General features: G+C 42.3%; 1 protein-coding gene across 1 annotated transcript in view; it reads left to right on the forward strand.

The window, feature by feature from the left end:
- The window catches only part of LOC122794952 (opsin-5-like), a 257,286-nt gene that overhangs the window by 55,267 nt on the left and 176,942 nt on the right, over nucleotides 1-25,077 (forward strand). The window contains exon 3 of the mRNA XM_044063546.1: nucleotides 8,650-8,738. Coding sequence (XP_043919481.1) covers nucleotides 8,650-8,738 — 89 coding nt within the window. The remainder of the gene's footprint in view (nucleotides 1-8,649; nucleotides 8,739-25,077) is intronic.

The following is a 25,077-nucleotide window of genomic DNA, read 5'->3' on the forward strand; positions in this document are numbered from 1 at the left end:
ATAGCAGTTTTGGGTGAACAGTGGCATAGGATCTTGAGCAATATTGCTTATTAATTCAGGCTCTATGGGGGCATACGGCTACTGCATATAGCAAAAGTATTCTCTTGCAGCTAAGTTGAGTCTATTATTGCATATATTCAAGAGAAGGTTAACAAAACTGTCTGTCAGTGAGTATTATGATATGGATTGTTTCTTAGGTCTCCCACAAGAAAGGCTTACTACTTTATACGAGGAGTGTATTTCTAATTTTGGGTGGAGTCAGAGCAGATGCAAATTCTGTATGGCATCACCCAGAGGTAGTCATTTTGCTTCACAGTGGAATCAGAAATTTTATTTTATTTATTTTATTTGTTTTTTGTTAAACGGGTTAGTCCACTGGGCTGAGGGCCCATTTTCGGTGGAGACCCTAGGAGAAAAGCTCCACATAAAGAACAACTTACAGAGTTTTATATTTGCAGTACATATATGCTAGACATTTATGGAGGTTTTATATTGCCATACATTTAAATAGACACACATACATTCTAGACATATCAGAAATATAGTACATGGTGATGAGACATCATACATTAATTAGACTTAAGAATGCATATAAAAATAGTATACATTTACAAAAAGAAGTAGACTGCTGAGCAGTTAAAGAGGATAAACCCTGCAGTATCATTTTTGTGTTTGTTTTTGTTTTTTGTACTGAAATTTGTACTGCAATATGTGGGTTAATAAAGGACTTATGGAGTGGGGACATATTTTGATACATATGACTCTTCCCTCCCTGAAATGTTTATCTAATCTTACTGCCTTGCACCATTTGAAATGCTCTGGGTGGTTAACATATTAGCAATTAGCAATATGTCATCTGTAGCTGAGAAAGTTGGAGTAGTTGAGGAAATTCAAGCCACTGTAGTTGTTTAAGGGCAAGGCAGCGATGGGATTTGTAAGGGAATTTACAGGCAAATCTGGTTATATGTTTGTTCAAGTTTCATTAAAAGATTTGCTTGGAGGTGGGTAAATATATGGTAAGTGTAAAGTAGGCAGGGAGGAGGTAGGCTTGAGCCAGAGAAGTCCTTGAGGTGATGAATAAGTATTTTTTGTTTCTATATAAAAGACCAAGTTTTTTATTAGTCTTTTTGATGGATTGTTGGATATGACGGTCAAATTTCAGTTGATCCTCAATTGTAATTCCTAGAAGTTTGGTATGAGAGTTAACATGAATGATGGTGTTGTCTAGGGAAGAGAGACTAAAGGAAGTTTTAAGGTTGGACATATATTTTGGAAGGAAAAGAAGACATTTACTTTTCTTTGGGATAAGGACGAGTTGGTTATTGATTAACCAGTGTTCAATGGTGTTAAAAGAAGTCTGTGTGAGGGAGTGAAGTTCAGAGGGGTTGTTGGAGAAGAATCATTGGCATAGTGGATCAGAGATGAGGTGCTCTAGGTGCAGCATAGATTGTTAGTAAAAATATTAAAAAGAAGGGGGCCTAGAATGGATCCTTGGGGTACACTGGTTTGGATAGGTAAGAAAGGTGAGCAGAAGGTCTGCCATCTAACAGATTGCTGTCTGTCATTAAGATAACTAGAGAAGCAGAGAGCAGTGGATGCAGACAGATTGAGTTCAGTTAGTTTTGTACAAAGCTTAGGGTGGGAGACAGTGTCAAATGCCTTAGAGAGGTCAAGAGATAGGCATGACAGTAGTTTATCTTTATGTCTTGCATCTGCGATAGTCTGGTATAGAAGGGCTGTGGATATGCTGAGGTGGTGCCTAAATCTGTATTGAGAGGGTTTGAGGAGATTTCCATAGCATAGATATTTAAGAAGTTGCCTGTAAATGCATTTTTCTAGAATTTTTAAGAGAGGGGAGAGTATGGCTACAGGTCAGAAAGTGGAAGGGTCGATGGAGTTACCTACTTTATGACGTGGAATTGTATAAAAGGATTTCCAAATTTCTGGGACTGAGGGTTCATTGGTAGTTGATATGGACTGAAACAGGATATGTATTGGCTGTAAGTTTAAGAAATTTGGGGGGTAGGTTGTCGAAGGAAGGAGAACAAGGTTAAGTTTCTGCAAATGGGATTTTATATAAGCAGTGGAAACAGGTTTCAGGGAGAAGGCTGAGTGGAGGCAGGTTGTGGAGAGGGTGGGTGTTGTGATTGGTTAGTGCTGGGAGTGGTTAGTTTTATAGAGTCTATGGAGTTATTGTTTAGTAGGGTGGCTGTTTCAAGAGGTGTTTTATTGGGGAAGGGGTTGGGGGTAGAAGTTTTCCTTGGATGGAAAATATTGTTCATGGCGTACCAACATTTTTTTGAGTTTGTAGTGTGGGTAGTTTGAGCTTCTTAATAGAAGATGTTATGCGATCCTATCTCACCTACATTCTGTACTGATGGGCTCGGAGCCGATCCCTCGGCTCCGACTCGGCACGCTATGCTATAGAGCGAAGCCTCTTATTGGCTGAGCTATTTTCTATCCCAGGATGCACCACCACTAATCCCCCAGATCTCGTTTGCCGCTTATAAGCTAGGACGTGGTCTCAAACTTGGCTGAGCTAAGTACTGTTTTCTTCTAAGTTTCCTGTCAGGAATTTTGCTATTCTTACCCCAAAAGCTGTTTTAACAGCTATTGTTGTTGTACGAGTGTGTTTTGCTAACTTTTGTTGAGAAAAATTGTGTTTTGGTTTAAGGGAAAGGTTTCCCGTTTAAGTTAGAGGGGCCTTCCCCTATTCTTTATCTAGTGTCTTTGTTTTTTTCAGGAGGTCAAGTACCTGTTTAAGTTAGAGGGTCTTGACCCTCCTTTTCAGTATTTCTGTCTTGATATTGTCTATTGTTTCGTTTAAAAAAAAAAAAAAAACAAACAACAAAGTTGGTTTAAAGTTTTAGTTGTGGTAAAATCTCATCACTGAACAGCTACTTTAATTTTTTTAGTGCCTGTTAGTCAGTATGTCTAAAGAACATAGACCCTCTGGGTTTAAAAAGTGCGCGAGGTGTGGTTACAAAATGTCTATAACTGACGACCACTCCTCGTGCGTATATTGTTTAGGCGCCAAGCACCTACAGGAGTCCTGTAGCGTGTGTCACGCCTTTTCTTCTAGAGTCCTCCAAGAGAGGAAGAATAAATTAATATTAAAAGGGCTGATTAAACCCTCCTTCGAGGAGGCCTTATCTTCCTCTTTCTCTCCTACCAAGAAGAAAAAAGCGTCGGCTCCGACCAGTCTGTCGGAACCGACTGCCAAGAAACCTAGGCAGGCTTCTCCATCGGCTCCACGGACTTCGGAGCTGAGGGCGGAATGGTCTGCCTCGATGCCTCCAGTCTCGACTCCTCTGGTTTCGGAGCCGAGGACTGGGGCATTGAGAGGCGGGTCACCTTCATCGGCACCGATTTTGGAGCCGATGAGGGTTGCCGGCTCAGACTCTTCCCCTTTGGCGCCGAACCCTCCTCGGCACCGAGGGAAATTGTTTTGAGGTCTCCCTCGGAACCGATAGTAGTCGAGTCCATTCGGAGCCGGTCCCCTAGTCCTATGGAGCCGATGGAGAAGTCGGTTTGGACCCGATCGGTGTCTTCTAGATCCTCCAAGATGTCTGATTTGGACATCGACAGGGTGCTCCTAAGACTCTTCCAGTCTCCGGTGTTCCAAAAGTTAGTTTCGGCTCCAGCCCATTCGGCTTTGGAGCCGATGGTCCACCCTGTTGTTATGGTTCCTCCTCCAACAGCCCCGGCACCGTTGGAGCCGGTGCTAGTGGAGCCGATGGAGGTTTTCGGGTTGGGGCCGACCCTTACTCCAACCCCGGCTCTCGAGTCGGAGTTCGTTACGCGGACCTCCTCTGTCGGCCCCGGGGGGGATGCTTCGGGACTGATGTTTTCGGTCCCAAGCCTTCCTCTTGGTGCGTCGGCTGCGGGGGTACCGTCTACCGTTGTGGCCACGGAGGTGGGACCTTCCCAGGATTCTGGTGGTCCCGCCTTCAGGGCCATGAGGAGTGCGTTAGCCAAATCTTCTTTGGCTACCTCCATGTTCTCTCCAGCACCTTCCCTGCATACGGAGACTGGGTCTTTGGCAGTTCCCCTGTCCTTAGACAGCAGAGCCCCGGGGCCTGAGGTCAGCCCCTCTGGGGGTTCCCCCCCTCCTGGAGGTCCCTCTGAAGCCTCTTCGGAGGAACCCCCCAGGAAAAGATTGTGCAAGAGGAAGCACGTTGACTCCCCCAATGAGTCTCTCACGTCAGACACTGATCTTGATGATGCAGAGGGGTCCCCGAAGTCGTCCTCAGATGATGTCTCCTTTGCAGACATCCTGGAAGCCCTTAAACAACGAGGTGGCTGGCAATCCATACCCCCTTCTGCTGACGAGTTGGTGTTCCTTAAGGCCTTCGGGGCTCAGCCCTCCGCCTCCTGGGTGTCTCCGCCCTTCGACGAGCTCCTAGATTTGATCTGTCAAAGGGCGTGGGAACACCCAGACTCTGTGGAACTGGTGCCTGCTCGTCCTAATAAGTTCCTGTCAGCACCCCCAGAAAAAGAGTTTTTGACGAAAGGTGTGGCTGTAGATGCCTTGGTGGTGGCATCTGCTACCCAGCAAGATGTAGCAGAGGCTTTGACGTCCGTCCATCCTCCTAATAAGGAGTCTAGGAGCATGGATCGATGCAGTGGCGCACCCTAAGTTCAGCGGCCTTTACTTTAAGGTCCCTGAACTATCTAACCAGATTTCAGAGGGATCTGATTAAGGAACTTTCAGATACCTTCTTGGGTAACCTGCCTGAGCAGCTGGCCCAGATGGTTGGCTCTCAGCTGGCTACGCTGTCATCCATATCAAACTCGTCCATGAGGCTCATTTCTTATGCGGCCGAAGGCGTAGAGCGGCAGTACAGGCATTGCTCTACGGAGGCAAGCCTGGCTCTGCCTGTGTCATTTTGCGGAGGCCTTTAAGTCTTCCTTTGCCGACGCCCCCTTTGAGGGGTCCTCTTTGTTTGGACCCAAGGTAAAGGACACATTGACCAACTGCGAGCAAGAAGGTAAGACTTTGACTGCCGTAGGGGCACGATTTTCCACTCCCTTTCGGCCTTATCCCAAGGCTAAAAGAGGAGGGAAAATGTGGTTCCATAGATCTCAGAAGTCTTATCCCTCGCAGCAGGACGATCCCCCTTCTAGCGGCAGAGGAGGAAATTCTTCTGGAATCCCAGAGGCGGCAGAGGCCCAACACTGGAGACCCGTCCTTTCGTGGCTCTTCAGCCTTTCACAGTCCCTGAGGGATTGCCCGACTGTGCAGCTCCGGAGCCAGTCGGGGGTCATTTTTCGAGGCACCTAGAAGCCTGGGAGGGTATCACTCAGGACCAATGGGTGCTTTGAATTATCGCCGGAGGTTACGCCATCCCTTTTTCTCACTCCCCACCTCAGTCCAAAAAAATCCCGGACCTGCCACCCAGTCAATGGGAAATTGCAGCCTTAGAAGTTTCAAAGCTGCTTCAAAAAGGAGTCATCCAACCGGTCCCCGCAGACCAGATCGGATTAGGGACTTACTCAAGATTCTTTTTGGTGCCAAAAAAGACCGGGGACTTGAGGCCCATTTTGGATCTTGGTATTCTAAATCGTTCAGTCAAAAAGTCCAAGTTCCGAATGGTCACCCTACAATCCATTCTCCCACTGCTGGAGAAAGGTGTTTGGATGTGCTCCATAGATCTCAAGGACGCTTATTACCATATCAAGGTACATCAAGCATCCAGGAGACATCTGCGCTTCTGCCTAGGAGACAGTCATTTTCAGTTCTGTGCGCTGCCCTTTGGTCTCACCACAGCCCCCAGGGTGTTCACCAAATGTTTGGCGGTCGTGACTGCTCACCTGAGAAGTCTAGGATTCCAGGTGTTTCTGTATCTAGACGACTGGCTCCTGACTGCCACCTCCAAACATCTACTATTGCGGAGCCTACAAGCCACAATATCACTGGGCACTTCCCTTGGAATCACCTTCAATTGGCCAAAGTCTGTGTTGCTGCCATCTCAACGCATAAGATTCATTGGAGCAGAGATAGACTCAAACCAAATGCGGGTCTATCTACCTACAGAAAGGATACAAACCATACAGGCTCAAGTTCGAGCCTTACTTCCCAGATCCAAGGCCCCAGTCAGAATGGTCCTGCAGCTATTGGGATCTATGTCCACCATGGTTCTTCAAGTTCCCCTAGCAAGGTTGCCCATGAGAATTCTCCAGTGGCTTCTTTCAACACAGTGGTCCTTTCAGGATCTCCCCCTCAGTCACCTCATATGGATCATGGAAACCTGCAAACGGGACCTTCGCTGGTGGCTGGTGCCCTCCAATCTGGATCAGGGACGACCCTTTGTTCCACCTCCTCCTGTGGCCACTTTGACTACGGACGCCTCCCAGATGGGGTGGGGGGGGCATTCCCTGGGCAGGTCAGTCCAAGGCAAATGGCATTCGGAAGAGACTCTGCTTCATATCAACATCTTAGAAATGAGGGCGGTGTTTCTGTCCCTACAAGCCCTTCACCATTACCTCCCTCAGGGCGTAATTGCCGTCCACTCCGACAACATGTCAGTAGTCTGGTACCTGAACAAGCAGGGAGGGACCAGATCATACCCCCTTTACAGAGAGGCCATGAGAGTTTGGGAATGGGCAGTGTCGACCAAACGATTTCTAGTGGCGACTCATATTCCCGGCAAGTCCAATTTGATAGCCGACAGATTGAGCAGAACTATCCTCTCTCCGCACGAGTGGTCTCTGAACATTACGGTTGCAAATCAGATTTTCAGCAAATGGGGAATTCCTTGCTGCGACCTCTTCGCAACCCCGCTGAATGCGAAGTGCAAAAAGTTCTTCTCCCTCACTCCGGCTCCGGGGGAGAGCCCTATGGACGCACTAGCCCATCCGTGGCCCACCGGCTTGCTATATGCTTTTCCCCCAGTTCCCCTCCTTCCCAGAGTAATCCAAAAGGCATCTCACTTGGGGAGCAAAATGATCTTAGTTGCTCCTTACTGGCCTCGTCAGGTATGGTTCCCCTATCTTCGGAAATATGCTCTGGAAGGTCCATGGTTCCTGGATCAGATCCCAGACCTATTAGTTCATCAGTCGGGACTACTCCATCGGTCCCTACACACCTTGAAATTGACAGCTTGGCTCCTCCTCTTCCAACTATAGTCAGGAATCATACCTTAGACCCGGAAGTTGTACACATCTTATCTTCGGCCCACAAGTCTGCCACTAAGAAATTGTATTCTAGCAAATGGAAGAGATTTGCTATTTGGGCTCAACTCCGGGGTCTGGATCCCATCACTATTCCCGTATCAGAAGTCCTAAAATTTCTAACTTCCCTTTTCAATCAAGGCTCTTCAGTTTCTACCATCAAGGTTCAATTGGCAGCTATTTCCAATTTTCACGAGTCTATAAACCCACCTTTAATGAGCAACAGATTGTGTAAGACCTTCTTGAAAGGTGCTGTGCTTTTACGACCTCCAATTTCTCATCCTGCTCCTCCATGGGATCTTGATGTGGTGTTACGTGCCTTAACTTCCTCCCCCTTCGAACCGGCAGCAACATGTGATTTAAAATTTCTATCGTGGAAAACTGCCTTTCTGGTTGCGATTACTTCTGCCAGAAGGGTTTCAGAGCTTCAAGCTTTGTCTGTAAAACCTCCGTACTTGGTTTTTCACAAAGACAGAGTATCTCTCAGGCCAAATCCATCCTTTGCCCCTAAGGTTTGTTCCAGTTTTTGTCTACAACAATCATTAGAACTTCCAGTCTTCTTTCCAAAGTACTCAAACAAAGCGGAATACATATTCCACACATTAGATGTCCATAGGCAATTGCGTTTTTATTTAGATAGGACCAAACAAACAAGGAAATCAGATCAATTGTTTGTATCCTTTTCGGATAATAAATTGGGCAAAGCCGTCACAAAGGTCACTATTGCCAAATGGATCAGGGACTGTATTACTCAAGCTTATTCCTCTTCTAATGAAGAGCTTACGATCTCTGTCAAAGCTCATTCTACAAGAGCTATGGCTACTTAAATAGCATTAAATTCTAAGCTTGCCATTAGTGACATTTGTGCTGGTCTTCCCCGCACACTTTCATTTCTCACTACAAATTGGATGTGGCATCTAGGGAACGAGCTTCATTTGGTTCCACAGTGCTCAGGAGTGTTTTCCAGTGATCCACCCAGGATTTAGGTGCTAGGGACGCTGTCCCATCAGTACAGAATGTAGGCGAGATAGGATCACATAACATCTTTTAGTTATGTACTTACCATAACTTTAGATGTTTGGGATCCATCTACATTCCCAATAACCCACGCTCCTTCCCCCTTCCTTGGAGATCAGAGGACATCAGAAGGTCCAAATTCTGTTGTTTCATCTTGAAACATCTGACAATGTTATATAAATAGGTGATGTATGTGTGCATGAATGCGGACAAACAAGATCTGGGGGATTAGTGGTGGTGCATCCTGGGATAGAAAATAGCTCAGCCAATAAGAGGCTTCGCTCTATAGCATAGCGTGCCGAGTCGGAGCCGAGGGATCGGCTCCGAGCCCATCAGTACAGAATGTAGGCGAGATGGATCCCAAACATCTAAAGTTATGGTAAGTACATAACTAAAAGTTTTTCTTGTCTCAGATAACAGTTTTTTTTTGGTAAGGTTTCTTGGTTCTTTGAATTTAAGGAGGAGAGAAGAAGATTTAGACTTTGTTCATTTCTTCCAGGTAATGTCTCTAAGTATCATGGTGGAAAGGATATCTTTGGAGATCCAGGGTACGAGATTAGATTTGATCCTAATTTCCTAATGTGTGCCAGGGTGTTTATTATGTTTAGGAAAGTACTGTTAAACTCAAGAACAGCATCATTTAGAGGAAGGGTGAACAGGTGAGACAAATTAACAAAAGAGAGTTGGCAGTTGAAAGTTTCTGTGTTGAAGTTGGACATGTTTTGTCAGTCTCTATAGAGCTGGTTTTGCAAGGTATGAGAAGGTACTCTTAGTACTGAGGTAGGGAGGTGATTGCTTAAGGAGTCTAGTAAAGTAGTGGGATTAAAGTACTGATTAGGGTTGGAAGTTAAAATCCAATCAAGAATGGAGCTGGACTTTTATTGATGCGGTTGGGAGTAGAAATAAGTTGACTGAAACCAAAAAAAGTTTATACTAAGGCTAGGGGAGTGGGGGGAGAATTTATTCCAATCAATATTGACATCACCTAGTAAGATTGTCTCATAAGAGATGTTTGGAGATACAAGATAAAATAGATTCAAGAATTTGAATATTATTACCAGGATGTATATAGACAGATGATATTGCAAATTTATTGTGTGGGTTAAGGTGGCAGTTGAAAAAATGAGTTCAGTGTGGAGAAGTCAAGGAGGGGTAGGGAGAGGGGAAGAAGTTAAGCTGATCTGAATACATGATAGCAATATCTCCCCCTTTTTTGCAAAGTCTGTCTTGCTGGAATATATTACAATGGGGGGGTAGAATTTCAGAGCTTGTGATATGAGGTTTGAGCTAGGTGAGTGAGTTAAGATGTGGGGAGAGTGGTGGATTATCCAAGTGTGTAAGTCTGTGATTTTGTTTAGGGGAATTTGTAGGTTTATGGAGTAGATGGATAGTTGTTTAGTTGGAGAGTTGGGGAGTTGGTGCCCAATAGTTGAGGTGGAGGTGGTAGGTTTGGAGGAAGAGGATGGACCAGGATTGGGGTGGATGTCCCCATCTAGTAATTAGGTTTAGAGAAGAAGTAGTAGGTAGTCAGTTTAAACTTATGTCTAGAGGAAGTGAGAGACAGATTGAAATGTTTTAGTTTGTGATAATGAATATAGGAGGTATTGTAGAGAGAGGGCGAAATAGGGAAGTTCAGGTTTTTACGATGGAGGATGTTACTTGGGTAAGAGTGGGTGATACAGGAGGGTATAGAAGGTTAGAGTGATAAGATGATAACCTAGAGAGGAGGAACAAAACTGGGGAAGTTGGAGGAAGTGCAGTAGCATGCTGTTATATTATGCGGGTGTAATATTGATATGAGGAGAGTGGAGTTGTGGAGATATTGTAGGAAAGTTAAGAAGGTGTAAGGAGGAGCAATAGGTAGAGGATGGGGAAGGAAGAGTAAGTGATGAAAGATTCATGGTAAAGCACAGGTGTAGAGAGGGTAATTGATTTGTGCTATTGAGTTAAAAGGTTGTGGGAGGAGTTGAAGATATAGGGAAATATATTGCAAAGTAGTTCAACCAGGAATTTTTTTACTTCCAACTTGGGTAAAATGAGTAAGTGCGACCATTGTAGCCAAAGCAAAATGATTTTGGAAGGCACAAAAATGTTTATATATGGTTATGGTTGTATTAAATTGAAGAGGAAGTTCAAGTGTGACAGCAAGGGGGTGGTATATGCTGTAATCTGCCAAGACTGTACTTGTTTTTACATCGGTAAAACTATTAGGCACTTTATATACAGAATTTACCAGCATGGTTATGACATCAACATGAGCGTAATGCCCTTTTCAAAAACCTCAAAAACCTTCCAACACATTCTTTTAAATTCACAGTCATTGATGGGTCAAATAATGATCCTAGAGGTGGACCTCGAGATATTCTTTTAGAATTTATGGAATTGAAGTGGCAGCTCAGATGTAATGCTGGGTGCAAACCAGGGTTAAATGATGTAATTTTAATTTCTAGTTATTTAAAATTGAAATCCATGCTAGCATTTTAGAAGATGTTTTTTAAATATGTATGCTTACTGATCCAGTGACATTTTTATTTTTTGTGCATGGTTATTATTTTATTGGTCTGTGTGCTTGTGCTTGTGTCACTTTAACTCTTTTGTAGTAATTAATTGGGGGCGGGTCTGGTTTTTATTTCAACTGACTATGTGGTTTGTTTAATTTATTCTGAAGTCCAGACATTGTGCAGACGAAAGTGCTAAAGTTCAATACATTTCTTTGTGTTGTGGAGTTTCCGTGGATGCTTTCCTTTTTTTTTTTTTTTTTGCTAAGTCATTAGTTTGTTTGCTTATTGATCGATGAATTAATTTTTGGTGGGATCAAGCCTAATGAAACTCTTAACATCATAACTAATGTGATTGGTTATAATATGCTCCACAGCTTTGCAGATCAGTCTCATTAGGATGATTGGTCTGTAATTCCCTGGATCTGTGATAGGGCCACCATTGTGAAGGGATAAAACCACAGCAGTCTGCCAGGATTCAGGAACATAGCCTGTGAACAGGCATAGGTTAAAACAGTTTATGGAGAGGTTCCATGACAGCATGTTTGGTGCTTTTTAATAGGTGCCCATGGAGGAAATGTTCTTTAGTGATGCCATAAGATATAAGGGAATCTGGGCTGAGTGGTATTAGATAATGTATTTTGTAGGTGAAGTTTGTGGCAAATTTGTTTGCTAGTATATTTGCTATGTCATTTGGGTCAGAGTCAGGGGTCCCATTAAGGAACGTTCAGAGCAATGCTGAGTGTTATTTCTTAGTTTTCGGAAATAGCTAGAAAGGATATGTAGTTATCCTTTGCTTCAAAAGCTAATTAACTGTTCCTTACAGTGTTTTCCAGATCCTTGGTGATAATTTGTTTTACTACCTTCATTCTGAGACATTCTAGTCTTACTGTACCCTTAAAAGATAATTTTTCTTGTTTATATATATATATATATATATATATATATATATATATATATATATATATATATATATATTTTTTTTTTTTTTAATGGCAGTTAGCAACAGATTTTTTTTTTTAAATGTCCCATTGTATTTGCTCTAGGTGGGGCTACTGGATTTATGTTTTTGCCTAATTGGGCATAGAAGACCTGCAGTGTAAGGTAAATGTTAGTGATGTCACGGGTTAATTTAAAGATTTAATCATGCTTCACACCTAGAGGTTCTCCAGTTTTATCCTCATCTAGCGTGCCTTCTGTGCGGAGTCAGCATGTCCTCCCTGTGGTCGCGTGGGTTTTCTCTGGGTAATCCGGTTTCCTCCCACACCCCAAAGACATGCTGTAGGTGGATTGGACACTCTAAAATTGGCCCTAGGTTTGAGTGTGTGCATGTGTGTGTGCCTTACGTGAAGGTCGGGTGCTGGGCTGGAAACTCAACACTGTAAAACTCTACTGCCAATCATGAGAGGACAGGTGATCTGCTGTGGTGACCCCTAACCGGGAAAAAGCTGAAAGAAGAAGAATCATATAAATTTACAAGGGTTATACTTTGATGGTTTTAAATTTAGAGACAATGGTAACAGGGGGATTTGAGAGTAAATGTCTAGTTTATGGTTCCAGTTAACTCGAGAGTGGAGCATTTAAATGCAATGTTAGTGAGGACCAGAGCTAGAATATTTGTTCTCTAATGGATATTCTCATTGTTTGGGCCATAGAATTCCTAATTATCACATACAAAAATTTCTGCGAAGACCCTGTGTTAGGGGAATAAGTGATCCAGTCTATGGCTGGGTAATTGAAGTCTCCTTGTATTATGGAGTTATTCCTTACAGAAATTTCTTCTAAAATTTCTGGGAATTAAACGTGATCATATGGAGACATGAGGGGTGTTTTGCATCATAAAACAGACTAGTAGCTTTTCTTGTCTGTGGTAAACTGAAGTTCTAGGAGCTCATTTTATGGGGCTCTGGCTATCTGCTTAGATGAGAAGTGGTTATTGACAAATATAGAAACACCCATCACAGTTTTCACAAGGTCTGAAGGTGTAGTAGGCACAAAACCCAGCTACGTGAGAGAGAGAGAGAAAGTAGTTTCTTTATATTTAAACCAAGTCTCTGTATCAACACATAGAGGGATTTGTTCCAGATGCAGGAATGCCTCAAGATGGGACAATTTCTATTGAGACTTCTGCTATTGAGAAGAGAGTGCCTCAAGATGGGACAATTTCTATTGAGACTTCTGCTATTGAGAAGAGCCACATATTAATGTGGTCTGGTTAAATGTTAGATAAACATGTTAAGGTGTTATGTCCAGTAGATGGGGTCAGTCTAAAAAATTCACTGTGGATCCAGCAAGGACTTTTGTCAGGGTGAAAGAACCCTCAGATAAGAGATGCAGGCCATTCCCTGCAAAACAAGTAGAACCATGTATTGCCTCATCCCAGGCTGATACATATCGGGTCCAACTGAAATTATACCAGATATTAAGCCATTTGTTAAACTTTTATTTATTTATTATTTATTTCCAGTTTGAATACCGGGGAAGTCTACTGGGCCCAGAGAGCCCATTTTCAGTGGAAGCCCGGGGAATAAAGCTCCATGAAACAGATTACAGTAAAGACAGCAGTCCAATAAATATAAAAGTACAAGTACAACAGCATATCAAATAATACAAAGCATGAGCAAAATTGCCCAAAGTGGAAAAATATTGTGCAGATACATTTTAACCAATTCACACGGTTAAAGTCAAAAGTCAAAAGCTATTTACAATACTTACAGAGTGTGATACCTATACATCATTCTTGGTGAAAGAAGGACTCCACTCAGGACAAGAGTCTTACTTGTATTTGTCTCAAGCCTAGAGAACACTTACATCTCTCTCTGCATATCCGTCTGGGTTTTAAATCCCAAGTCATTCAATTCCACATGAATAAACACCATGCCATAATCCTAGCTGACAGTAATTCTATCCTTGTTCAGCTTGGTAAGTGGGGAGTATTATACCTAACAATTAAGCCCCAATCACTTATACATTTTTACTGGAAACTGGTTTAGCATTTTTATCAGACGTTGGTATAACATTATTTGATTGGAAGCAGCATCACTGTTGATGACTTCTTTTTGTAGGTGTGCATGGAGTAGATGAGTTGGGGAATATCCATTGATTCCTGATCTTACAAATTCTAGCAGGTTTTGAAAAGTTTTTTTTTTTTTGGACAGTATCAGCATATGACATTTTGGAGTGAAAATGCAGTAGTGGCTCAGGAGAGGGTATGACTATGTGTTGTTCACTGCATATTGCTGTTCGTGTGAGGGATGTCTCCATGTTAGCTAGGTATTTACACCTCTCACAAGCAGAGTTTTCTGTGTTTAGTGAGATTCAATATCAGTGAACATAAGGCATTTACTACACTGCCTTAGGATTCCAAGTGCAAGGAGACAGTCAAGAGAAGGGGAACAAGTTTGCTGGCCCTTCTTACTGTTCAGTGCTTTAAGTAATGGCTGGCTAAGTGTACAAAGAAGCTAAAATATCTTGTGGGATGGCAGAGGGGAGTACTATCTGACTAGTATCAGTGATGTGAACACAGCAACACCCTGATGGTCTCAGTATAACCCAAAACAAATCAGAGCAGCCAAATGAAGACAATAACAATCTAATACTGCACTGTGCACAATCAAGCAGCTGTCAACCATGAGAAAAACTGACAGTTTAGGAGAGCTAATTAAGGGGAACAATGGAAACACACTCACTAGCCACTACTGAGCTCCAGCTATGGTGGTGTTGCAAGGAGTGCAGCTCATTCCACAGCTGCAAGATAAACAGGAAGACACGAGAATCAACCAGCAAGCAACTCCAGAGGAGCCACTGGAGTTCAGACACTTACAAAATGGCAGCTATTACACTCTCTCACAAGGATAGCTAATACATTTTCTAAGATGGCTCCTCACTATCTGGATAAATAAGCTGTTCCAGTTTAAGGGAAAAAAACAATTACAGTTAAATGCTCTAATAGCAGTTGCAACAAAAGGAATAGAAAATAAATAATGAATGATTTTTATGTTTTTATGCAGGTCACCTAGGCCAACACGTAGATTATAAGAACATATAAGAACGGCATAGTCTACTCACTCCTTAGCTCCACTAGGTATCTGCAGCTGAGTATAATGGCTTGATTTTTTTATCATCAGTATCCTTGATACATATCTGAAATTGCATGGCTTGTTGTTTAATAAGCAAAGTATTGTGCAAGGCTGCATTTGTTTGCATTCACTATCTTTTGGTTTCATTTTTGTACATTTGTGCTATAAGCATGATTTTGAAATCTGCAGTAACTTATCTTAAGAGCATTAAATGCTGAAATGAGTGAACTGAAGAATAAGCACAACAACTGTAACAACTGATTACATTTCCAAGCATTATTAGATGGAAGAGACAACTCTCTTTGTGAAGGATCAAAAATAGTCAAAAATAGTATAATCAGGCAGCTATGATTAAAGTAATTATATTATTTATTTAGTCTCAGCTTTCCTTCTTTCGTTGATCACTTGCTTATTTTATATTTAACTAGGCACTCCTACATGAGGATGCATACTAACCAAAGTCCTTTTTAGACAATGTTTTGTTTTGTTTCTACACTGGGAGTTGTCCTAATTTTGGCCTTTCTTATCTTTTCAGTTTCTTGTTACTCTAATGGCCCAGTGCAGGAAGATGCATTGCAAATCATTGATTAATGTTAGCAACCACTAACGCTTTTCTATTTAGTACTCCTTGTGTTCTGTTCTATTTTAAAAGGAGATAAAAAATCTGAAGTAGGGATGGGCTTTTGATGTCTCATTATCTATATGTCAGCATCCACTAACATACATACTTGAACTCAAGATGTATGTATTACTAAGTTAATAACTCAGAAACACAGTTTACTAACCTTTCCATTTTAAAATTTGAATATAGAGTAAGCTGTTTCTCATCAGAAGAGGTCTGCTACTGTCATTATGCATACACCAATTAAGGTTTCCAGCACTGTATTAATTGGGAATTATATTCACTAGTTCTGTTTACTTGCAGCTTCTCATATTTGTACTTGTACTATATGTGTGTGTGTGCGTGCGTGCATGTGTGTGTGTATGTATGCTTTCTTAGTAATTCCTGCATCAAGCAAGCTTGTAAAATATTTGTGTTGCTTGATTTAGAGCTAGTGCAGATGTAGTGCTGGACACCTCTCCATAAAATATTCTGCTTTTACAAACACCAAAAATAAATAAATGAACAAACAAAAAGTAAGTAAACAAATGTCCATTAAATTATCAGCAACTTCATTTTGTAAGATTTTAGAAGAAAATGGATCATTTTTTGTTTTTAATTATAACAGTATGGGTATACACTTAATTAGCATAGCCTTATAAGTATGAGTACAGCCATTACTTCAGTTTCACTTACTAAGAAACAAATGTGGCACTTTAGTTTGTAGAGTTAAAAAAACAAAACAAGTAAGACTAACATTATACTATACTGTACTTGGACATAATCATAAAAGCTGTTCCTTTGCAGCACAATTCTACATCTGAAATGAACTTGAAATGCAACAGAAAAATTACCTCATTAATGTCTGCAGCTGTAAGTTGATTTCTGCTTCAGTGGTGGTGCTGCGGAAGCACTGTTGCCTCACAGTAAGACGTTGTCCTGTTCGATTCTCAGCTACAGCGTCTTCTGTGTGGAGACGTGTGAATGGACGTACCTTCATTGAAGGTTGTGCGTTAGGGCCGGCAACTTGGCACGTAAAAATCTACTGCCAATCATTAGTGGACCAGAGTTCCGCTGTGGCAACCCCTAACCGGGAAAAGCCGAAAGACACAACAAGAAAAACAACAAAGTGGAAGTACAATGCAATTTAATGACTATTATGCCATTGTTACAGCAGCAATTTTGTTTAAGAGGGCGTATTATGCCTCACAGTCTAGCTTAGTGGTTTAGGTTTTAGGCTGCTAATATAAGATTCAGCCTACAGTAATTGGTTTGATTCTCTTAAAAGCCACTTTCAAACTGCATGACTCTATGACTTCGCTTTAAAAGACAGAGTTGCATGGTATCATTTGAAAAGATGAACTTGTGTTTAGTATGTTTGCAGATTAACAAATATGTGCAGTTAAATGAAAAATGTTTACTAGTCTTTTTAAAAGAAAATATGTGCCATTAAAATTACATTTAGTCCTTTGAATTGTATTTTTTACTGTGTTGGGGGTTATACAGATCCTATCTTTTGCCTATTGTGCTTTCATTATACATTTGAGACTCTTCACAATCTGACTGAAGATCAAAACCAGCAGTGAATAACAGTTAACTTATTACTAGCCATGGTGGCAAGCAATAAAAGAAGGAGGCTTGCCAGGAATGTAGGCATGCCCTTTAGGCAATAACTTGCAATGGTTGTTTGTTTGTGTCTTTATGGGGTCTATATTATGTGACTGAAGAATCTCTTCTATGAACACATAATAATCAACACATATACAGTGAACACTGTAAACTGCGAATGGCCATGTCCTCGAATTTTTTCCTTGGGGAAAAAATTCAGTTGGCTGTTATCGGGAATCTCCCTTTTCTTCAATGTAGAGTGATCTTGGAGTTGGTATATTTAGTTAGGGGGAGTGTGGGGGGCACAGCCCCCTACATCGGGGGGGGGGCAAAGACCCTCACTTGATTAGTGTTTTAAAGTTTGTTTTTTCTTTTATGACCACGTGAATTTTTTACCGAGGAAAAAATTCGAGGACGTGGCGTTCATGCTTTACAGTGTTCTCTGTATATGTGTCGATTCTTATGTGCTCGAAGAAGAGATTCTTCGATCACATAATATAGACCCATCTTTATGTATGTATATATTTGTTTATTTATGTGTTGTAATTATGCTATTTCTCCCATTAAGCTTATGGTTTGTTTTAAAGAGAAAAAATGGTGGCATTTACACTGACTAGGGTAAATTTTTAAAGGGACTCCAGGAAAATGACCATACATCAAGTCTTGCTTTCCTGATGGGCATATTCTTTTACCTTCTCATCTGAAAGTTACATGATTCTGGGGAAGAAACAAGTAAGTGCCAGAGATCTCCTCTAACATAGGTTCATAGGTTCATAGAAGGTTACTAGACTAATGGCCCTAGAGCCCTTACAAGCCTAGCCATATTTATCCCAAGTTGCCCAATTGTCGGTGGTTAGCTCAGTGAAGTTCGGCAAGGTAAGGGTCTATGGTAGTTAATAACAACTTCCTCTGTCCAGTAGGGACATGGGCACTACCAAAGGAGTGAATTTATAGTCACCCATCATTGCATTTGAAGAGGATCAGGGAGGGGTTCTGTTTCATGTGACTTGGAAGCTTGTTCCAGAGAAGTGGCAGCCTCTGGAAGATGTATCTATCTCTCCAACATGACCTGCTCATGTCAGGGGCTAGGTTAAGATTACTGGATTGAGTGACCCTCATGCAGTTTGATTTATGAATAGGTAGCATTTCCATCATGGACAGGTCAGAGACTACCCTGTAAGCCAGGCACAGATCACCTCTTAGCAACCTGTAGGAGACAGAATACAGTGACAGGGTTTTCAGTCTTTCCACATAAGACTTGTTTTGTGTACCCTGTAATTTCTTAGTCAGAAACCTCTGTGGCCTCTCTAGTGGATGCAGGTGTCTGGTGAGATACATGCAGAAGGGAGCCTTGTACTCAGTGATCTGATGAGGGCCAAATATAATGGAATTATAACATCCTTAGATCTAGATGCAATACTTTACTTATAAGATGTGCCACATAGAAGGATCTGCTTACTATTGTGGATACATGGTGGTCAAAGTTCAAATTGCTATGAACCTGAGTACCCAGATCAAGTATCAAAGGATCTACACTTGGGGGACTGTTTATAATGTAATTAGTAGTGATGTCAGCTTTCCCAAATGGAATAATAATGCATATTTTTTTCCATTTAGCTTTATGTAATTAGCAGTGATGTCAGCTTTCCCAAATGGAATAATAATGCATATTTTTTTTCCATTTAACTTTATGTAATTAGCAGTGATGTCAGCTTTCCCAAATTGTATAATAATGCATTTTTTTTCCATTTAGCTTTAATCCCTGGCTTTGACACCAATCATTTGTCTGCAGTATATTCACATTGTTGTGGGACTTGATTGCTCCCAATTTGCAATTGTCAGTGAACTTGGTCAGCTACAGGCCGTCCAAGTTTGCCTGAACTTCTGAGAGATAAATTCTGAACAGTAATGGACCCAGCACAGAACCCTATGGTATGCAACTGTTGACTAGTCTTTTGTTAGAGGTGAAGTCACCCACTTTGACAGAATGTGTCTTGTCAGTGAGCCAGTTGGCTACCCATCTGGTAATTTAGGGGTTAATCCCCAAATGGGGGAATTTCTCTATAATATCTGAGGAGGAGATTGTATCAAATGTCTTGGCTTGGTCAAGATTGGTTGTATGCACTGTTTTCCCTCATCCAGGGCCTTGGTGACTTTCTTGAAGAAGTCAACCATGTATACCAGGCATGATCTACCTTTAACTCATTACATCTGAGTGACGTCTCCAGGTGCATATGCAGTTAACCCCTACTGATGCCTTTAGGCGTCAAATATTGCTTGTTCATATTTGCATCAATAATTATAAAACCATGTTATGTACAATGTTTTAAGAAGATTTCATCTTAAAGCTTACACAATGGCAGACCCAACTGCATTAATATTCATCCTTTGTCTATTGCAGGTGAAGAGAAATTAAATTTGCTGTTGTCTAGGCTGGTAGTTTTGTTTGAGTTTCTTGTGTTTCTGGCAGCCATTTTCTGTTGATTGTCTTCATTATTATTGAGAGTAACAAGGCCTCCTGACCTTCTGTAATACGAGTAATTGGGTAATAGCAGGGGCTGAGTAGTAATCTGATCTTCCAGCTCTTCCATTCTTACTGCTATATAAACCCTGTGTCTTATAAAAGTTCTGCTTGTATTGTCAGGCTCTGGATTGCATTGCATAAGTGGAAATTCCTTAAGATTCCAAAAGCAGGATAAGTTATTTCTTACACTTATTTCACTGAACTGCACTTCTGAAATGCTTATAATTGTGCTATACAGTTGATCTACTACATTTTTGTACTGTTATAAAGCTTTTTTTATTATTTCACTGCATTTATGTACTGTTTTATACTGTTTTAACATTGCTTAACTGTAAACTGCTTTTTCATACTGAGAGTTGTATTTTCTGTTTGTGAGTGCTCTATCCAAGCTTTTCTGTGCATTTTTGTCTTCGCTCCTTGATCTGTTTAAAACTTTCATTTAGTTGCTACAGCTAGGAACTGTAATTTTTCTCACCCATCCTCCCTAGTGTTGTGTGTTCTTATACTTGGTGGCTTTGTAGTTGCCCGCCCATACTGTATATTTGATCTGGGACACTCTTCCCAGTCTAGTGTTATTAGTTCACTCAATCTAATAGAGAACATTTGTGAAGGCCAACCCACTCAGATTCTTAACGTTGAATTAACTTCTGTTCCAGCTTTCTCCATTTCCACTTTACTGAAAAAAAATTCTAAGCTTGCTTCCCCCCTTTCCTGTGGCAGGTCAGATATGGATTTGCTGTGTCCAGGACTGTTTGTGAGCTCCGACCTCCCACACTTAACTGGGGTTAAACTATTCATGGCGCCAAAAGTCTGTTCTTCAAAAATTCCCTTGCAACTAGCCAGCTTTTTAGTTTTAGCACTCATCTGTTTCTTTGATCTCAGCACTTGTTCAGAACTCATTGTAAGCACTAAATAAGTTGCAAATTACTACAGCACTCAACTTTCCTCACTTGTCTAGAGGAAAACAGATTTTAATACTTAATAAATAAGCACCTATTCAAGCATGTCTGAAGGTCAGCTCCCGGTGCTTTCTCCTGTCTACCTGATGAATCCAGGCATCTTGGGACAATGCAGCAATTGCCTCATGTACACAGACAACTCTCTCCTCCTACCACCCAACACTACAACCTGTGAGAGATACACTTATATAGTCAAACTGGAAGCAAAGCTGTCTTCACCCAAGACTGGACTACACAGTCAAGAGGAGAAGGTAAACACTTGCACCGCACCACACTCATCACATAGTCCCTCAAAACCTACACCACCAACACACACACAAAGAAATATAAAACACACACCTACAATCGCGGAGGCTCTCAGTACAAATCTGCCCAAACAACAGAGACCTCCAAAGCAGAAATGCAAGCAACCTCCACCCCCAAACACAACCCAAATGACACATAGCCCACATACTCAGTGTGCCACTCAACTACAACCCATAAGGCATAACGTACTCAACACTCTAGTCATAGGTGACTCTATAGTCAGGCACACTGATGTTCCACTCACCAGGCTAAACAAGGAAAACGTTACTGTCAGCTGCCTGTCAGGTGCCAGGATCCGCCACATAATGCACACACTCAGGTCACTCCACAACAAGTACAAATATTACTCTGTCATTGTCCATGTTGGTGTGAATGACCTGAGATGTACCTCCCTGGACTACATGAAAAGAGACATGGAGGAGCTCTTCGATCTTGTAGCCCAGGCCAGTATGAACCTAGCCCTGAGTAGCATCCTGCCATCACCCAGAATGACACCACAGTACAAGGACAAAATGATTGACTTTAACAATTGGCTAAGCTTCTGGTGTCATTCTAAGGGAATCCAGTATCTATCTGCCTGGGATGACATGATCAACAGACCACGCTGCTTTGCCAGAGATGGCCTGCACCTGTCGCCCTTGGGATTCCGGATACTGGCAAAGGCTCTTGCCACCCCTATAGTGCCTTTTTTAGGCAAGGTTCAAATGACAAATTCACCACCATAACAGGTAAAAGCAAGCAAAATCTGAGGGTAATGCTACTCAATGCTAGTAGTCTAAACTTCAAAATGCACTCACTCGAGGCACTCCTTAAAATGGAGAACATTGACATCTGTGCAGCGACAGAGACCTGGTTCAAAGCTCCAGAGTGCACCCCTGCATTACCAGGCTATAATTCATACTACACCTTTCGGCCACCAAATATGGACCTAAACACTAAAGGTGGAGGCGTGTCCATAGTCATTAAGGATATCCACACCTCCAAGCTAGTTGCTCAGCATAATGCATCCGAGATTATCCAAGTTCAACTAACTCTGGGCAAAACTGCAATCCAGATTGTAGCTTGCTACAGACCCCCCCCCCCCACCATGCCCCAGGATTCTCACTCCTCTTTTCTTGATACACTGGAAAATATTAAGGTATAACCCAATGCTCTAATAATGGGTGATTTCAACTACCCTACCATTAACTGGGAAAACTACTTATGTACCAACTCTTTTGCTCAACATTTTCTGGAAATCATCAATTCCAATTCCTTGGATCAACTTAACCACACCCCCCACCAGGGGCAGCAATATCCTAGACCTGGTCATCAACAACATGGGTGACCTGTGTTCCACACCAGAGGTCAGCTCCTCGTTGGTCAGATCCGACCACAAGATAATCACCCTAGACATCCACATCCCGCTCCCACCCCCTAAACAACTGTAAAAATGTTCTCCAAAGCTAACTTCATGCTTCTTAAGACAGAAGTGGCAAACTTCACGACACCCATGCAGATGGACAATAGAGGTACGACTGCTGAATCCTACACAAATGCACTTCATATGCACTTACACGAGTGCATGGATCGTGCTATCCCTAACAGAATCAAGATGCTATCCTTCAAAAAAAGGAAGCCAATCTGGTGGTCTTCTGCTGTAAATAAACTCTACAACAGAAGAAAGAAACTGTTGCAAAAAAAGAGTAAAATCTCATGATTGGAGGATCTCCCTCGTCAGCCTCAGTAAGAAGCTGAGATCCCTCATAAAATCCTCTAAAGCTAGTTATGAAAACAAAATTGCCACTGATTCTAAAGACAACCACAAAGCATTCTATAGCTATGTCAAAATTCCCAATGGCAACACTCAGATCTGCTCTGAGTTACAGCACAATGACACTAAATATACAGAACCAACTGATTTTGCCAACATCCTGGCAGATAGGTTCAGTGCTAACTTTACCCCCCTCTCACCCCCTAAAGGGCCCATCTTTATACTGGAAGAATGCAAAGTTCCTGTAATCACGGCTGCACAGGTAAAAACCTCACTCTCCAAAGCCAAGAACACAGCATCCGTGGGACCTGACAACATCCCAGGCTGCCTTCTACATGAACTACAGAATGAACTGGCACCGCACCTAAATACCATGTTCAATCATAGCCTCGCCTCAGGCTTTGTGCCCATTGAATGGCGCACCGTGACAGTTATCCCACTCCACAAAGGGGGGGGGAACCACAACAGACCCTGGGAACTACCGCCCCATTAGCCTGACGAGCCTCATCTGCAAGGCCATGGAATGTATCTTCATGGAACTCATAAACAAAGACATTGGAGATCTCCAAACTCTGGATCCCACACAGTTTGGGTTTGTAAAAGGCAGATCATGTCTCCTAAACCTGATAGACTTCTTTGAAGTAGTCACCAAAGCCATAGATGAGGGTAAGGTGGTTCACACAGCCTATCTAGATCTTGCCAAGGCATTCAATACCATCCCCCACTCTGGAATTATAGATAAACTCACTAAACTAGGTATGCATCCCTATGTCACAAGATGGGTTGCCAACTGGCTTACTGACAGAACCCACACCGTGAAAGTAGCAGACTCCAAATCAGACTTCAGACCAGCGACAAGTGGAGTACCACAGGGTTCAGTCCTGGGTCCTCTCCTGTTTGGTATCTACTTCTGTGAAGTACAGGCTAACACAGACGGTCTTTGGATAACGAAGTTCGCAGATGACTGCAAACTAGGAGCCATAATCGAGACTCTTAATTATGTGGATATCCTACAAAAGGGCCTTACTGAGACAGATGCCTTGTGTCAAAGACATGGGGCAGGAATCACGAAGGCTTGCACGGAGTGTAAGAGATGTGTAAGACTCCATGCAAGCCTCGCGATCCAGGAACAGCCCGAAACTCCGTGTAAGAGACCAGCTAAAACGTCTCTTACACGGACTGGGCGTGGATATGCTAAATACCTCACTTGCAGCCGAAAGGCATGCAAATGAGATAGAGTAGTGATCCACGAAGCAGAAAGCAGCCCGTGTAAGAGCCGTTTTAGCTGCAGAAATGTACTCAGTTGACAACTGAGTACGTTTCTGCAAAAATCACAATGGAGCCATGTCAGCTCCAAATAAAGGGTGCATATGTGTCAGGCAGCATGCCAATGGCCAAAAATGTGGCCATTGGCAACGTACCCCGATGCAAATATGAAAAATAATATATATATTTTTTTTTTGGCGATCGACGATGTTTAAACTTAGCAAAGCCCCGCGCAAACGAGTTGCGCTGTATAAAACATAAAAATGAAGGTTATAAACCCACAAATGTGGGTTTTATGCAATACATGGATTTAAAATACAGGGACCAGCAGACCAAAAACAACATGGCCATCATTTAGTGGTTGCTAAGGGGGGAAGCTGAGTCTAAGAGATGTAACTGAGCATTAGTAGGCAATCTGATGTAAATGAGTGTTAGGATGCTGAATTCCACTGTCACATGGCAAATGAGCACATTCTGAGTCATGTAAGAGATACATAAGGGGGAGGAATAAAGTAGGAGATAGGTGACATCACAGGGGGGAATGGTAGAAAGAAATGCAGTTCATTGGAGGTCAGTGTTAGATGACAGATGTCAGACACATATCATGGAAAGAGGAGTGCCACAAGATAAGCATGGGAAAGTCAAGAAATGGAAGGTGTACACTGTTGCTTACACCAAAGTTTCTTGCTGGGCGTGCATGCTCACGTGTGCACGCCATGAAGCACGAGTAAGACAGTGTGCACCCGTGTAAGGCAGACTGAGCATGTGGGAGCGTGTTGGCAGACTTCTAAGACTGTTTGCGCTGGTGTGCGCGTGTTTTAACCCAAATAAGCAGATTCTGAACCGTGTAAGCATGTGTGCGCGTGTAAGCCACTGTGAGCGTGTTTCTGCTGGTATGCGCATTGCTCCCCCCTGAGGAAACAGAAAGGAAAAAGGAAGCAACAGAATTAGTAGGAAGCTAACAGGGAATACTGCTGGAGCTAGCAGGTGAAAACAATTAGAAGCAGGCAATTACACAGGCAGAATAGTAGCTCAGCCAAGCACTTAAAACTCTGCAAACAGCAGTGCAAGATGTTTCTCTCAAGAGACACTGCAAGACAGGAGTAAGCTATTAGAAGTGAAAACTGAAAAAGCTGAACTCAGAGCATAAATGCTAGGGGCTGCCATAGCTGTCATAAGGAGACATAGGCGACTTGCTGAGGGTGGTGACAATGCAGATGGTGCCAGACTACCCACAGTGAGGAGACATAGAAGAGTGTACAGGTCCAGGGTCACCTACCACGGGTTACATGA

Source organism: Protopterus annectens, chromosome 2.part1 (assembly GCF_019279795.1).
Source record: "Protopterus annectens isolate FY-2018-M chromosome 2.part1, PAN1.0, whole genome shotgun sequence".
NCBI classification, from domain to species: Eukaryota; Metazoa; Chordata; order Ceratodontiformes; family Protopteridae; genus Protopterus; species Protopterus annectens.